This window comes from Drosophila melanogaster, chromosome 2R (genome assembly GCF_000001215.4).
Source record: "Drosophila melanogaster chromosome 2R".
In the NCBI taxonomy this organism is placed as follows: domain Eukaryota; kingdom Metazoa; phylum Arthropoda; class Insecta; order Diptera; family Drosophilidae; genus Drosophila; species Drosophila melanogaster.
This window is the reverse complement of record NT_033778.4, coordinates 19,424,908-19,437,342: the sequence shown is the minus strand read 5'-3', so window position 1 is coordinate 19,437,342 and position 12,435 is coordinate 19,424,908. Positions and strand designations below refer to the sequence as shown.

The 12,435-nt window shown below is 41.5% G+C and overlaps 2 protein-coding genes across 10 annotated transcripts; one reads left to right on the top strand and one right to left on the bottom strand.

Moving 5' to 3' along the window:
• Window positions 1-83: 83 nt before the first annotated feature.
• Fak (Focal adhesion kinase) lies at window positions 84-6,684 on the top strand. Of its 6 annotated transcripts, none has more exons than NM_001144247.3 (16): window positions 84-128; window positions 700-795; window positions 864-1,566; window positions 1,626-1,735; window positions 1,794-2,029; window positions 2,093-2,588; window positions 2,651-2,783; window positions 2,841-2,973; window positions 3,035-3,179; window positions 3,235-3,439; window positions 3,501-3,640; window positions 3,702-3,841; window positions 4,951-5,040; window positions 5,097-5,551; window positions 5,606-5,716; window positions 5,781-6,684. In NM_001144247.3, exons 2-16 carry the CDS (start codon window positions 747-749, stop codon window positions 6,235-6,237), a joined length of 3,603 nt encoding a protein of 1,200 aa, NP_001137719.2. In that variant the 5' UTR covers window positions 84-128; window positions 700-746; the 3' UTR covers window positions 6,238-6,684. The 6 variants fall into 6 exon arrangements, with proteins under 6 accessions (NP_001137719.2, NP_725891.1, NP_001163207.1 ...); NM_166352.3 differs by having other exon boundaries at window positions 84-485; NM_166353.3 differs by lacking the exon at window positions 84-128 and adding an exon at window positions 150-292.
• Window positions 6,685-6,778: 94 nt separating this feature from the next.
• CalpA (Calpain-A) lies at window positions 6,779-12,230 on the bottom strand. Of its 4 annotated transcripts, NM_001299684.1 has the most exons (16): window positions 12,105-12,230; window positions 11,125-11,309; window positions 10,952-10,996; window positions 10,537-10,713; window positions 10,399-10,475; window positions 10,205-10,329; window positions 10,022-10,142; window positions 9,725-9,965; window positions 9,436-9,666; window positions 8,981-9,373; window positions 8,799-8,917; window positions 8,064-8,106; window positions 7,864-8,005; window positions 7,578-7,805; window positions 7,191-7,520; window positions 6,779-7,129 (listed from the first exon to the last, which is right to left on the bottom strand). In NM_001299684.1, exons 2-16 carry the CDS (start codon window positions 11,296-11,298, stop codon window positions 7,044-7,046), a joined length of 2,532 nt encoding a protein of 843 aa, NP_001286613.1. In that variant the 5' UTR covers window positions 11,299-11,309; window positions 12,105-12,230; the 3' UTR covers window positions 6,779-7,043. The 4 variants fall into 4 exon arrangements, with proteins under 4 accessions (NP_001286613.1, NP_001097378.1, NP_477047.1 ...); NM_001103908.2 differs by lacking the exon at window positions 10,952-10,996; NM_057699.5 differs by lacking the exon at window positions 10,952-10,996 and having other exon boundaries at window positions 12,197-12,230.
• Between the last annotated feature and the right edge of the window lie 205 nt (window positions 12,231-12,435).

Here is a 12,435-nt window from a genome sequence, read left to right as displayed (position 1 = left end):
TGAAAATAAATGCTTAATTCCACAGATGATGTGTAGCGCTCCAGTGAACCAGTTCCAATTCGGGAACAGCCCTGCTGGCTTATTATCAGCAGAAGGATTCGGTCACACTGGCTACTACGGAGAAATAAGTAATCATATTTTTAAAAATAACCATTACTGGCTGATAAAAGACAGCGGGCAGACACAAATCCATAACCTGAATCGACGATGTGGCGTTGAAGTGAAAACACCGCAAGGTTCACCGTGCAATTCACTCAATAACCATATCAACCCCACACATCTGGCGCAGACTGTATGTATAAACAGATGCACATACGGGGGGATGTGCATGTGTGTGCCCACTACCACATACCGCATTTCCATAAACCGAGAGTTTGGCAATAACGACGAATCTCTCGCTTTCCCGACCACATTAAAGAATTCGGTTATATAGCCCGCCGATCGACGGCCCGTAACTCTGGCGTCGGCAGAGAGTGGGCGTGCAAGTAGGTTTCTCGTGGCAGTAAGGTGTGGTTCCACAACACCATAAAGCAGACGGAGTGAAAGAAAAAAACAAAAAAAAAACACACACAACTTGGTGGTGGGAAAGTCTCTCTTCTCTTCCACCTGTGAAGGAAGATTTTCAGGAAGTCCGCCAGTTAGCTAGCTATTGTGTCATGCAATCGATATCCGCCGTAACATATGCTTCTGGTATCTCAGGTTGAAACCTCTATACGGAATCGCCCACTGTGCGGTAACTGTGGACCATGAACACCGCGGGAGCCACCAGTCAACCGCCGCCCACTAAAAATGAGAGTGAGTTATGCCACTTGGCCCCACTACCACCACATCATAAAACTAAATGAAATCTATTTCCCCGCCAGTTAACTCCGAGGAGTATCTCATCCACGTGCATATGCCGAACAAGAGCTTCAAGGCTGTTCGGTTTAATGTCAAGGAGACCGTTTTCCATGTGATCCGGCGCACTGTCGAGGATCTGGGCACGGATGGACGGACGCCCAGCATTCAGCGATATGCCTGCCGCATGCTTAACATGATCACCAAGGAGGTGATTTGGCTGGCTAGAAGCACTTCAATGCAGAAGGTTCTCTCGCACATCCTGACGCCCGGCTGCTCCAACGTTGACTGTCCCAACAACCAGTCGGAGTTGGATGAGGTTCTATTGGAGCACGGAAGAAGGATCACCGATAATAGGGTGTGGCGAGTGGAGCTCAGAGTGCGCTACGTGCCAAATAATATTCAAGAGCTCTTCGAGGAGGACAAGGCCACATGCTTCTATTATTTCAATCAGGTGAAAGAGGACTTTATCCAAGCCAATGTCACAGCCATCGACACTGAAGTGGCGGTGCAACTGTGCTGTCTGGGCATTCGTCATTATTTCAAGAACATCACCGTGAAAGCACCTGACAAAAAGCAGCACATTGACTACATTGAAAAGGAAATCGGATTTAAAAGTTTTCTTCCACAATCTGTGATAGCCACATCAAAGCCAAAGAATCTTAAGAAACTGATCCAAGTCGGTTACAAAAAGGTCTACAATTACAACGACATTGAGTACTTGACGCGGTGGGCATTCCTAAAGTTTAAAGTCACGTGACCCGTTTATATTTCGTTTCTTGTTACAGGTTCTTTGATCTTCTGAAGAATATTTATTTAACGAACTTCGAGCAGTTCTCGGTAACCCTGAGCTCGGCGTGGAATATTTCTGGAATTCTACACGTCGGCCCTCACATTGGTAATTATTTCCCAGGTGGGCAAAAAATACCTTGATAAACATAATTTTGTAATTCCAGGAATCTCGTACCAGACTCATCCTCAGGCCAGCTTGAAGAACGTGGCTCAGTTTAAAGATGTGGTCTCTATTAAAACGTGCACTTTACCAAAGGAAAAACTGTCCAAGTCTGGGGAGAATACCACAGAACCAGAGCTTCAGAATTTTAATTGCAACTGCCAGAAGATTAAAACCCAAATAAAAATATCCGCTTCCAACAATGTGGAAGATTTGGTTATAACGTGCAATGGTATTAATGTGAGTTTGCAGTTTACAATTATGCCTATTGCCTATTTTAACGCTTATTTCAATTGTCTACAGACCGCTGAGAGTATTGCTGACCTAATTGACGGTTACTGCCGGCTGTTATCAAAAGACCTAGAGTTCACGATTTGGCATCGAGAGACAAACGCGTCGAACGAAGATAGCGCAAAAGCATTGCCCAATGATGCGACGCTGGGGTCCAATAAATCAACTTCAAGTCAGGGAAAACCGATGCTGACCGATGATTATGCCGAGATTGGTTTATTGGAGGGCGAGGGCGACTACTCTACGCCCACCGTTCGAAATTATGAGTTGGACAGAGCCCTCATAACGCCGAGCGCCAAAATTGGTGTGGGACAGTTTGGTGATGTGTATGTAGGCACGTATACGCTTCCGAAACTGGGCAAGGGCAAGAACTTAGCAGGAAATGGAAAAAATAGTAATAGTGACCAAAGAAATGCCGATTCAAGGCCAGATGTTATACAAGTGGCGATAAAGACATGTAAAGCTAACGACGATCCTGAAAAAACCGAAAATTTTCTTGCCGAAGCTTGTAAGTTGTACACCTACGTGTAATTTGGTTGCACTTTCTTAAGATTCAAATTTGACTTTCAGATATTATGCAAAAATTCGATCATCCCCATATTATACGCTTAATCGGCATTTGCAGCGTAATGCCCATTTGGATAGTTATGGAATTGGCCAAACTGGGTGAATTGCGTGCGTACTTAAAGACAAACAGCGAAAGGTAATACTGAAGCATAAATAATTAATTTAATTTTAATAACCTAATTGTTTTGATTAGATTAAGCCACGGTACTTTACTGAAGTATTGCTATCAGCTATCGACTGCTCTTAGTTATTTGGAATCCAAAAAGTTTGTTCACCGAGATATAGCGGCGCGTAATGTACTAGTCAGCTCACCAACGTGTGTTAAGGTAATATTTAATACACATTTGCGTTTGACTTAGATTTACTAAGTTGATTTTAATCTTGCAGTTGGCTGATTTTGGATTATCACGTTGGGTTTCCGATCAGTCGTATTATCACTCAACACCCACAGTTGCCCTACCCATTAAATGGATGTCCCCCGAGTCAATAAACTTTAGAAGATTTACCACTGCTAGTGATGTTTGGATGTTTGGTAAGTAAAATATGTGGCTAGCTATCTAACATTGCTAATCTTGTAATTATATTAGGTGTCTGCATTTGGGAAATACTCATGCTCGGTGTAAAGCCTTTCCAAGGCGTCAAGAACAGCGATGTTATATTGAAGCTCGAAAACGGAGAGCGTCTGCCATTGCCTCCCAACTGCCCACCTAGGTTATATTCGTTAATGTCCCAATGCTGGGCGTACGAGCCACTTAAACGACCGAATTTCAAGCGGATCAAGGAAACTCTGCAGTAAGCTATCCTAAAATCTAAACAGTACTTGATTAAACAGTATATTTTTGTTATTTCTTAGTGAAATTCTGATTGAAGACAGCATTAATTCATCGGAGACACTGAAGCGGGAGCAACGAAAAGTGGCTTCCATGTCCTGGATTGGCAGTGATGACATCGACATTCCGCCATCGAAACCTTCAAGGGTGATGCACGATCCTGGTAATTAATTCTATTTAAGTAAATATTTATATAAGTATTCTAATGTTTTAATTATTTGCAGACATCACTGGCTTAATGCCTGAAACAACGGGGCTACCTCAGACCTATATTATTGCACAAAATCCCGCGGTGCTGGCCAAACTGATGATGGAGAACCAAAAACGAGGCATAAATCCAGCGGCGTACACCACACCAGCTTCGGTATTTAATACTCTAGCCGTAGGATTAGATGACAGCAATCCGAATGTTTCGCTTAAGACTACTAAGCTACCAGCAGCAGATTTGTTAAAACTTGACCCCATCGCAGAATCCGAAAGGCTTAGGTCCCAATTTTCAGCTAATAGCAGCGCTAGTCAACTGGCTAACCCCCTTACTGCTTCAGTTAACCCCCATGAATCCCTCAATTCACACCAGGCAGGAATGTTTACGGGTAGTTTGCCTTCAAAGAGCAGCTTCGTCGTTTGCCCACCCCAAACAGAGGAACACATGCAAGCCGAAAACATTTCTAACCCGTCTGTGTCCAAGGTGTCCGGATATAGCCTATATGGGAGCTTGGAGAGGCACCAACCACCACCAGCAAAAGCCATGCACTCCAAAGGTGGCAGCCTGGAACGCCACCAGTCATTGATGTCAGCACAAAATCTTGTTTTCTACAATACAAAGCCGCCACCAAACTGCACGAATACCGCAGAGCGATCGAGGAGCATGGAGCGGAACACATACTTCCATGCCTATCGCCAACAGATGAAAACCTCTATTGAATGCGAAGCTCTACCCGAGGAGATTTACGATTTTGGGGGCATCGGACTCAAGACCTGTGTGTCCGCTAGGCAGCAACCCAAGTTTAGCCCAATGGTTAATGTGCGCCCAGCTGAACTGGGCCAAGTACAAAACACAGATTGCATGGGATTACAGCAGAATATTCCAATGGACTCCTTTGGAGTTATATCCCCACACAACTTGGACGAAAGTCTAAGACATCAGAGAGAAATGGAGCGACAGTGGATGACTTCGGGACCACAGAGCATCACAGTTAACCCAAACATTTCCATTTCCGAAGGAGCTGCTTGCTTGGCCACATTGCAAGCTGAAGCAATGGGAAATCAGGTTTGGGCCTATTGGACACGTTGGCAGCCAAGCTTAGCATATCCTTTTTATTTCCCTTCGTTTTTTACTTTTATGCTAAAGAGCATTATATATTTATTTATATTTAGTAACATTTTTAAGTTAGCTTGGATTTATTTAAGTTTTAGTTAACTTAAAATCTTGAAATCCTTGAGCCGCGAGTAACAAATCCTTTTTATTTCCAGGGCATTCACAATGTTTTGGGCGAAAAACTACGACAACAGCAAAAGGATAGCAACAGCGACAGCGAATGGTTAATTCAAGAAGAATTGCTAGTGAGTAGCAAATAAAAACTATTAAGAATGTAGGTTTCATATCATACAATTTTCAGCGGCAGAGATCCTGCTCAATACCTCAAGGATCGCTCAATGATCATCAGGCTCAAATGTTTAAGCTTGACTTCATGTCAGCTGGTCCTTCCAGTTTGCCGGACTGCTCGAACTCCAGTTCTCGACCTATGACACCAAATGCCAATCTTTCTTCACTGAAGTCGAACCACTCATCGGCGGATCATTTGTCCAGCTTGACATCTGCAGAAGAACAGATGGGTTCAAATGCACGAAACCTGGGCAGTGCAGTTCCAAGTCGACCACCTAACCGCGCAGATGACGAAGTTTATTGCGCCACCACACTGGTGGTCAAATCAATAATGGCGCTGTCACAAGGTGTGGAGAAAGCGAATACCGAGGGTTACTTGGAATTGGTTAAGAACGTGGGCGTCAAGTTGAGAAACTTGCTAACATCGGTGGACAAAATATCTATAATATTTCCAGCACAGGCCCTCAAGTAAGCGAGCTCGTTGTTTATAAAGCTGATCAATTTAACGTTATTTGTTTATAGGGAAGTGCAAATGGCACATCAGGTACTTTCAAAAGACATGCACGAATTGGTCTCAGCGATGCGATTGGCTCAACAATATAGTGACACAACGCTGGATTGTGAATATCGCAAGTGAGTGCTAACCGACGAAACTAATTTCGATATTTAAGAATACTAATTCTGATTTCTTTTAAAGGAGTATGCTGTCTGCTGCCCACGTTTTGGCTATGGACGCCAAAAACCTGTTTGATGTTGTCGATTCGATACGTCAACGTTATCAGCATCTATTCCCGCCATCCGCCACAAAAGAAACAAGTTGTTCGTCAAGTTTCGAGTCGACTTCTGGATCTATTGTCGCAGAGCCAGTTAATGACCTTGGTGGTTATATCAAGACTAGCACTTCTGGAGATTTGCTTCAAAACACAGGAATATATGATAATGATTTGCATCATAGCTTCAACTCGCAATTGCAGTTGCAAAACCCAAAAGCCAGCATCGACTTAAGCGGCGGTGGTAGTCTACAGCGAGGGATGAGCCTTGGCTTGGACACAACCAGGTCGACAAACGAACCGTTGCGAATTGTTGAGGAGACCCTGGGCAGCCCGGGTGAACATATGTACTGCAATACGTCCGCCTTGCACGGCCACGCGTAATTCTAAAGCTTGTGTTTTTTTCTATGCGAAGATAGATATTAACTTAACGATCTAACTACTGTAAATACTTAATATATATCAGAATATGTATATCCCACGAACTATTCAGCGGATAATTCGCTTATTTACGTACGGAATATACATAGCTTTGAACATACTTACTCACTAAAAAGTTTGACGAGACCCCAACTCGGCCGGCCGCATTCTCACATCGTCATGTAGTCAAAATAATTTAAGAAACAAAGACACGTTTTTGATTGAAGATGGCTAGTAATAGTAATTTATAGATAATCTACTCGATCTAATACAACTAAAAATTAAATTCATCATCAATTCGGGTGTGTTTTAAGACATTTATATTGTGATTTATAGTTTACCATTATAGGCTTTACTCGAAGCTAATTATTTTGGTGCAAGGTTCAATCACAAAAAATAAAAAGATTAACTAAACAAAAAGCGTTGTTTCTTTTTTTCAGTTATTCGTTGAATCCAAAGAAGGAACATTTTTTAATCGTCCCCATAAATAAACATCTTAGAAAATACGGGGTATGGAATTCTTTAATAAGTTAACATCGGCTCACGTTACAAATGCAAATGTAATAAATCTTTTTATTGGGTCAACAAGTCATTAAATTCGGTAACAACACCCATCGACATACAAACAATGACGTGATTATATTGGATGAAATCTTTTTCGGAAGTGAAGTTTGTTTTGTACTATATAAAGAAAAATATTGGATATAGCCATTAAGAGATTCCATGTAAATATTTGTTCGAGTTGATTTGCTAGCTTAGATTTATATCCTTTACGAATATATTGTGCGCTCTATCCACTCCTCCAACGTAAAGGTGGCTGTTTCGTTCTTCTCGGTGTCGCGCTCCTTGAATATATCTACAAGAAAAGTTTACCATAGAATTTTCACTTTTATAAATTAGAACCACATTCACATTACCAATATATGTCTTGATTTTAACAGCGCACATGATAAAATCATCGAAGGCTATTTTGCCATCACGAGAACCATATCGATGGCCCAAAACATTTAGAACACGATTGTTTAGATGATAGCCAGCAGAGTTAAGAGCTTCGCGAAGCTGGAATCCGGATACCCTGCCCGTATTCTCAACATCATAGACCTTAAATATGGCCTTCCATTTGGCAATTTCCGAGAGCAAAGTCTCGAACTCCTCGAATCCCAGCTTTCCAGACTTATCAGCATCCAACATGGCAACCATGGAGCGGCAAACATCCTTGGAAAAGCCATGAGTCTCATCCACAATTGCTGTAAAAATTTCTTTGTATTCTAGTCTTTTTTAAAAGCGTATATATATCATCTTACCATTTGCTGTTACAGGACCTCCATCCGCCGGATTGTCCCCTATCAGCCTCTTGTTCGACTGATCATTCATTCCCAACTGCTCCTCGAATGGCGTACCCTTCAAAAACGGTCCACAAATCAAGGATAAAAGTCCACAAGCGCCAGCTCCATCGTCACCAGGGCCAGCAGCCTGGGTCTCAAAGGCCATGTTATTGGAGAAACGGTTGAAAACCACTGGTTTGGGTAAATCTGAAAGGAAATCGTTGTTTGAAAAGCCATTTGAGTAGTTTTTAATCTCGAGCCTTACCGTCCCTCATCGAATGGTCCAAAATGCGTTTCAATTCCATCCAATCCACCTCCATGTCCTTGCCGGCAATGCTGTCGAAGAGGCGTCGCAAGCCCTCCTTCTGAGGATCGATGGGCTTGGGTGTTGGGAATCCTGGCGTAATCTTTAAAGCGAAATTTCTGAATAAGCGATCCCGATCCCATTGACCACAGTTAACTTACCGTATCGGCTTTGCCGCCATAACCCACATGATCATCATTCTCTCTAGATGGGAGTGAAAAGCGAAATGATTGATATTGAAATGAATGGAAAACAATTCGTTTATAGAGAAACAAATGGAATACAATACAATTTACAGTACAAGGATTTCGAATGGCCTAATGAGTATTGAGAAGCAGATTTTCAAGATGAGCTTAATTTGTTGGGGTCCATTTTTAAAAGTATATTGTTGTGGAAGTTTCCTTTATTATTACTTTAATAAATATCTCGTTACATGACAAAAATACAATTTAAACAAGGGTTAAAAATAAACCGAAAAATTTAACTTTGTTAATAGATTTCACTATGTTGCTGCCGCCACCCTTTTTATAACTGATAAATTAAGAAAATTGAACTTCATATTGATCAGAATTATTCTTAACATGTAACAGACAGACCGACATTACATTTGAATTTATCTAGAAGAAATATATTTCGAGTTTCTGGAATACTGCAGGCGTTAATCTCAGGTAAAAATATATATAAGAGGAGTGATTAAAAAATGGCATAACCAACTTATCTGTCAGGAATGTGTAGAGGGTAAAGAAACAAATCTAGTCAAACATTTACTAGCACTAGAGATTAAAGAATACTATAGTCACAACATACCACATATTGCACGTAAGAAGCTTTTAGTTATAGAAACCCCTCATTATTTCTAATATACAAACTCATTGTCATTGTCTACTTGTACGCACTCCATGTTATTTTGAGTTTCTGAGAACACTCGAATGATGAACTCTCCCTCCTCGTTTGGATCGAAAGTTGAAGGCACAATCAGGTAGTGACCAGGAGGCAATTTGAAGCGAGCACACACCTAAATAAGAAACGCATATGTTAAGTGATTGCAGCCATATCCTGGATATATCCGTATACGTACTTCGCGGGTGTTGATAAAGTGCGGCGATCTTCCCACAGAAGACTTGTATCTGAAAAAGTTCAGACCCTGGGGACGGTTTTCCAGTTCGCGATCATTAAGGCTATAGATAGCGAAACCAATGGTCAGACACTCCATTCCCATATTGCGCTTCGATCTGCGATTCTTTTGCATTAAGGCCACGATGACGGTGCACTGTCCCTCTTCGTCTTCCTCATCAGGATCGACTAGGGTGATAATATACTGGGGGTTGTGCCAGAAGGTATCCAGGAAATTGCGGCAACCACCAGCTGTAACACCGGGTGTCCATTCTCCCTCATACATGGACATCTCCCACTTTCGCTTGCCACTGTTTTGTTGGTCCTCGGTCAGTGAGTCCGGCGACAAATTGCAAATCTGAACAAAATCATGGCGAATGAATCATGAAATATTTCACCAAGAAATATTAATAGTCCTACCTCCACGCGATCGAAGTGGTTAAGAAAATCTTGGAAGGACATCCAGAACTCTCCGTCTCTGTCGAATGTTAGTCCAATCTCCGCCTTCTGTTCCTCGGGTATATAGCGCCATTCTGGTGAGCTATCACTCCATGGTCCATTCCACTCGGCTTCATTGCCCCAAGGATTTCGCATTCTTATCATAGGGATCTTTCCCTGACGATTTGGCGTTACTATGTCAATAAGGCAAACCTGTTGACATAAGATTAATTAATAAAATGTTCTTATCATAGCAATTTTCCGAACAAACCTTGGTTATGGAGTAAGCGTGACCACGGATTAAGCCCTGAGGAGTTTCTGCCTCCGTGACATTTGGATCAGGCTCAATCGAGCATCCCATCATGGAATTGCGTTCAGCTGCTTTTTGCAGAATGGTGAATAGATTGCCGGGTGCTTCTTTTAAATCGTACCACTCGGATACGCCGCCAGTAAAGTCCTCCATGGCCTCGCAAGTGCTGCCTCCCTTTAGTGCCTCGTAGGATCCATGAAGTCTAGAAAGCATATATACATCAGTTGACCATAAAGTATGTGAATAATGTAGTCCTACTTGGCATAAGCCTTCTCCAGCAGGGCGCTCCAGAACTCGTTCTTCTCCGTGGAGTGCATGTACATCAGCTCTCCATTATAAGTGGGCAAACGGTCATCAATGATTACATCAACCCATTTACCTTAAAATTTTAAACTAAAATTGTAAGAAGCGCATGAATAATTTTTTTAATAAATAATTTACCATACTGCCAAAAGCGGAAATGGAAGATACCAGCATAGTTCTCCTCGAAACTCTGTTCCGCTGGAATTACCCGAAAGAAAAGGTTGGATTCCTGAGTTAAATTGGCTGTGGCAGCCAAGAGCCAACTGTAAATGTAAGCATTTATTTAAAACTATTAATTATTCTGGCTGCGGAAATAGAGATTTTGTTCTTACCAGTCACCAAGCTCGCCTTGCTGAACATCAAAACGCGAATAACCCTCCACAAAAAACTGGGGATTCTCGGCAATTTCCTTTATAATTAAAGCATTTATACCTTTAGTTACGGGTAATATGGTAGTATCTAAAACTTACATGAGGTCTCAGCCATTCGATGTGACGATCTGGACGCCGGGAAAACTGAAGAGACTCGTTCGAAGCCGGAAAAAGTGGATCTTCGAAAAGGGAACCACTGGCCAGGCAGCTGTTCAATATTGTCTCATAGTCCTGCACCTCGGAATAGGGTCCCAGGCTCGAGCTCTTCTCTCCCAGCTAAAAAATACATGCTATTAGTGATATGAATCTAACAAAATTGATGAACTTGATTAAGAGTATTATGTATGTACACGATAAAGTTGTGTAATGGAGTTGTATAAACGATGATGCGTTTTACACTTTACATGCGAAAGAAAAAGAACACAAGGACAACACAGTACGACACTTTGGCAGCGCATTATCCTTGGAATGGAATTATGTCAATGCCATTACGATGACGGGAGTAGGTACTTACGTTCCCATAGTACAACGTACTATTACTTTGAGATTGCAATGGTTGCTAATGAGTGGAATGTATATGTATTTGTTAACATGCATATGTAGATTTCAATGGATTGTTTTCTATGTTTGTTTAGTATAGTATAGCGCCCTATAAATAACTGTTGATAACCGTGTGGGTCAACTTACAACTCTCATATTCTTGATGCTGGGCAGAACCCTCTTGGTGTCGGCCTCCTTCTTGATGAAGATCTCGTTGATCACCGATCCGACCACATCCTTGGCCGCTCCCATTGCAGCCTCACCAGCTGCATTGAGGAACTCCTGTCCCGCTTGCCTCAAGAATCCCCTCAAGTCGTCCATCGTGCAGATATCTGAAAATATATGTACATATATAGTTTAATATCAGTTAGCAGTGTAAGGTGCCGCCTCAGATTAAAAACCCATTAATAAATATTTATTGTTCAAACATTTGATGACTAGTTAGCAACATCCAATATTTTTTATATCGCCCATATTTACTTATAAGCCTCGCGGTGGAATTAAAAGCACACCCAGAGACATAAATATGGTTTAACGAGCATTACAGAATCGTTAGTATTCCCAGTGTGACTGGAAGTCGGGCTAAATGAAATTACTTTAATTCACGCAAACTGAAATTATACTTTGGAGACAAGAATGTCTCGGTTCGCACCCAAATATAATTCAAATGTTTCTACATATACAATGCTGTATTTATACATATGTAGCCGCTATATATATATGCTATATTGTGTGACATCATTCGGAAGCATGAGATTCTCTAGTGACTCAAAGGGTGTGCGCCATTCGGGAGATTAAGCTTCGTTTTTTATCCATATTAAGCCGGGATATTGACATTGACCCATGGAACTACTACATATGTACGACACATATAGGGTATATATTTCTGTGACAATAGTAAATTGGCCTTTAATTGGGGCGAAATATGCTAGATTGGCTGACCCATCTGTTATTGTATTTGCGAACATTGGTAATTCTACGGCGAAACCCAAACAGGTTTGGTAATTAATGCATTCTTCTGGCCTGGCTCATTCCCGTGACCACCATATTTTCGTAAAGAATAGTATATTCGTCATAGGCACTTGATATTTCTAATACTATATATATTTGCCCATTTTCCAACGGACCTTGATTGGTCGAGAGAACGATTTCCGAATCGAATCACGCACTTTCACTCCCCAAAATCACAGCACAACAATAAAGTAACGGAACCACGCACCTTCACCGCACGGAGATATTTACTCACTACAAATATTTATATCTGTAGCTCAACACCTGACTGCTATCGAATGTTTTGGTATTTATTTTTATCGAAGTATTTTGCCGAAATTTGTGATTTGCCAGCCCTATTTCAATGTAAATATATCGATAATCGCCCGATTTTACTGAAAAATATTTCGATAAGAGCATCGATATTTCAAACAAATATCGACCCATTGACATGCGTCAGGTTTGTCC

Coding starts and splice junctions, on each gene's coding strand:
- Fak (NM_001144246.3), top strand. CDS start 747: ATGAACACCGCGGGAGCCACCAGTCAACCGCCGCCCACTAAAAATGAG. Junction 3,180..3,234: donor TAGTGATGTTTGGATGTTTG/GTAAGTAAAATA, acceptor TAATTATATTAG/GTGTCTGCATTTGGGAAATA. Junction 3,641..3,701: donor AAGGGTGATGCACGATCCTG/GTAATTAATTCT, acceptor AATTATTTGCAG/ACATCACTGGCTTAATGCCT.
- CalpA (NM_001299684.1), bottom strand. CDS start 11,298: ATGGACGACTTGAGGGGATTCTTGAGGCAAGCGGGACAGGAGTTCCTC. Junction 10,476..10,536: donor TCGAATGGCTGAGACCTCAT/GTAAGTTTTAGA, acceptor TTAATTATAAAG/GAAATTGCCGAGAATCCCCA. Junction 9,966..10,021: donor CTGGAGAAGGCTTATGCCAA/GTAGGACTACAT, acceptor TATGCTTTCTAG/ACTTCATGGATCCTACGAGG.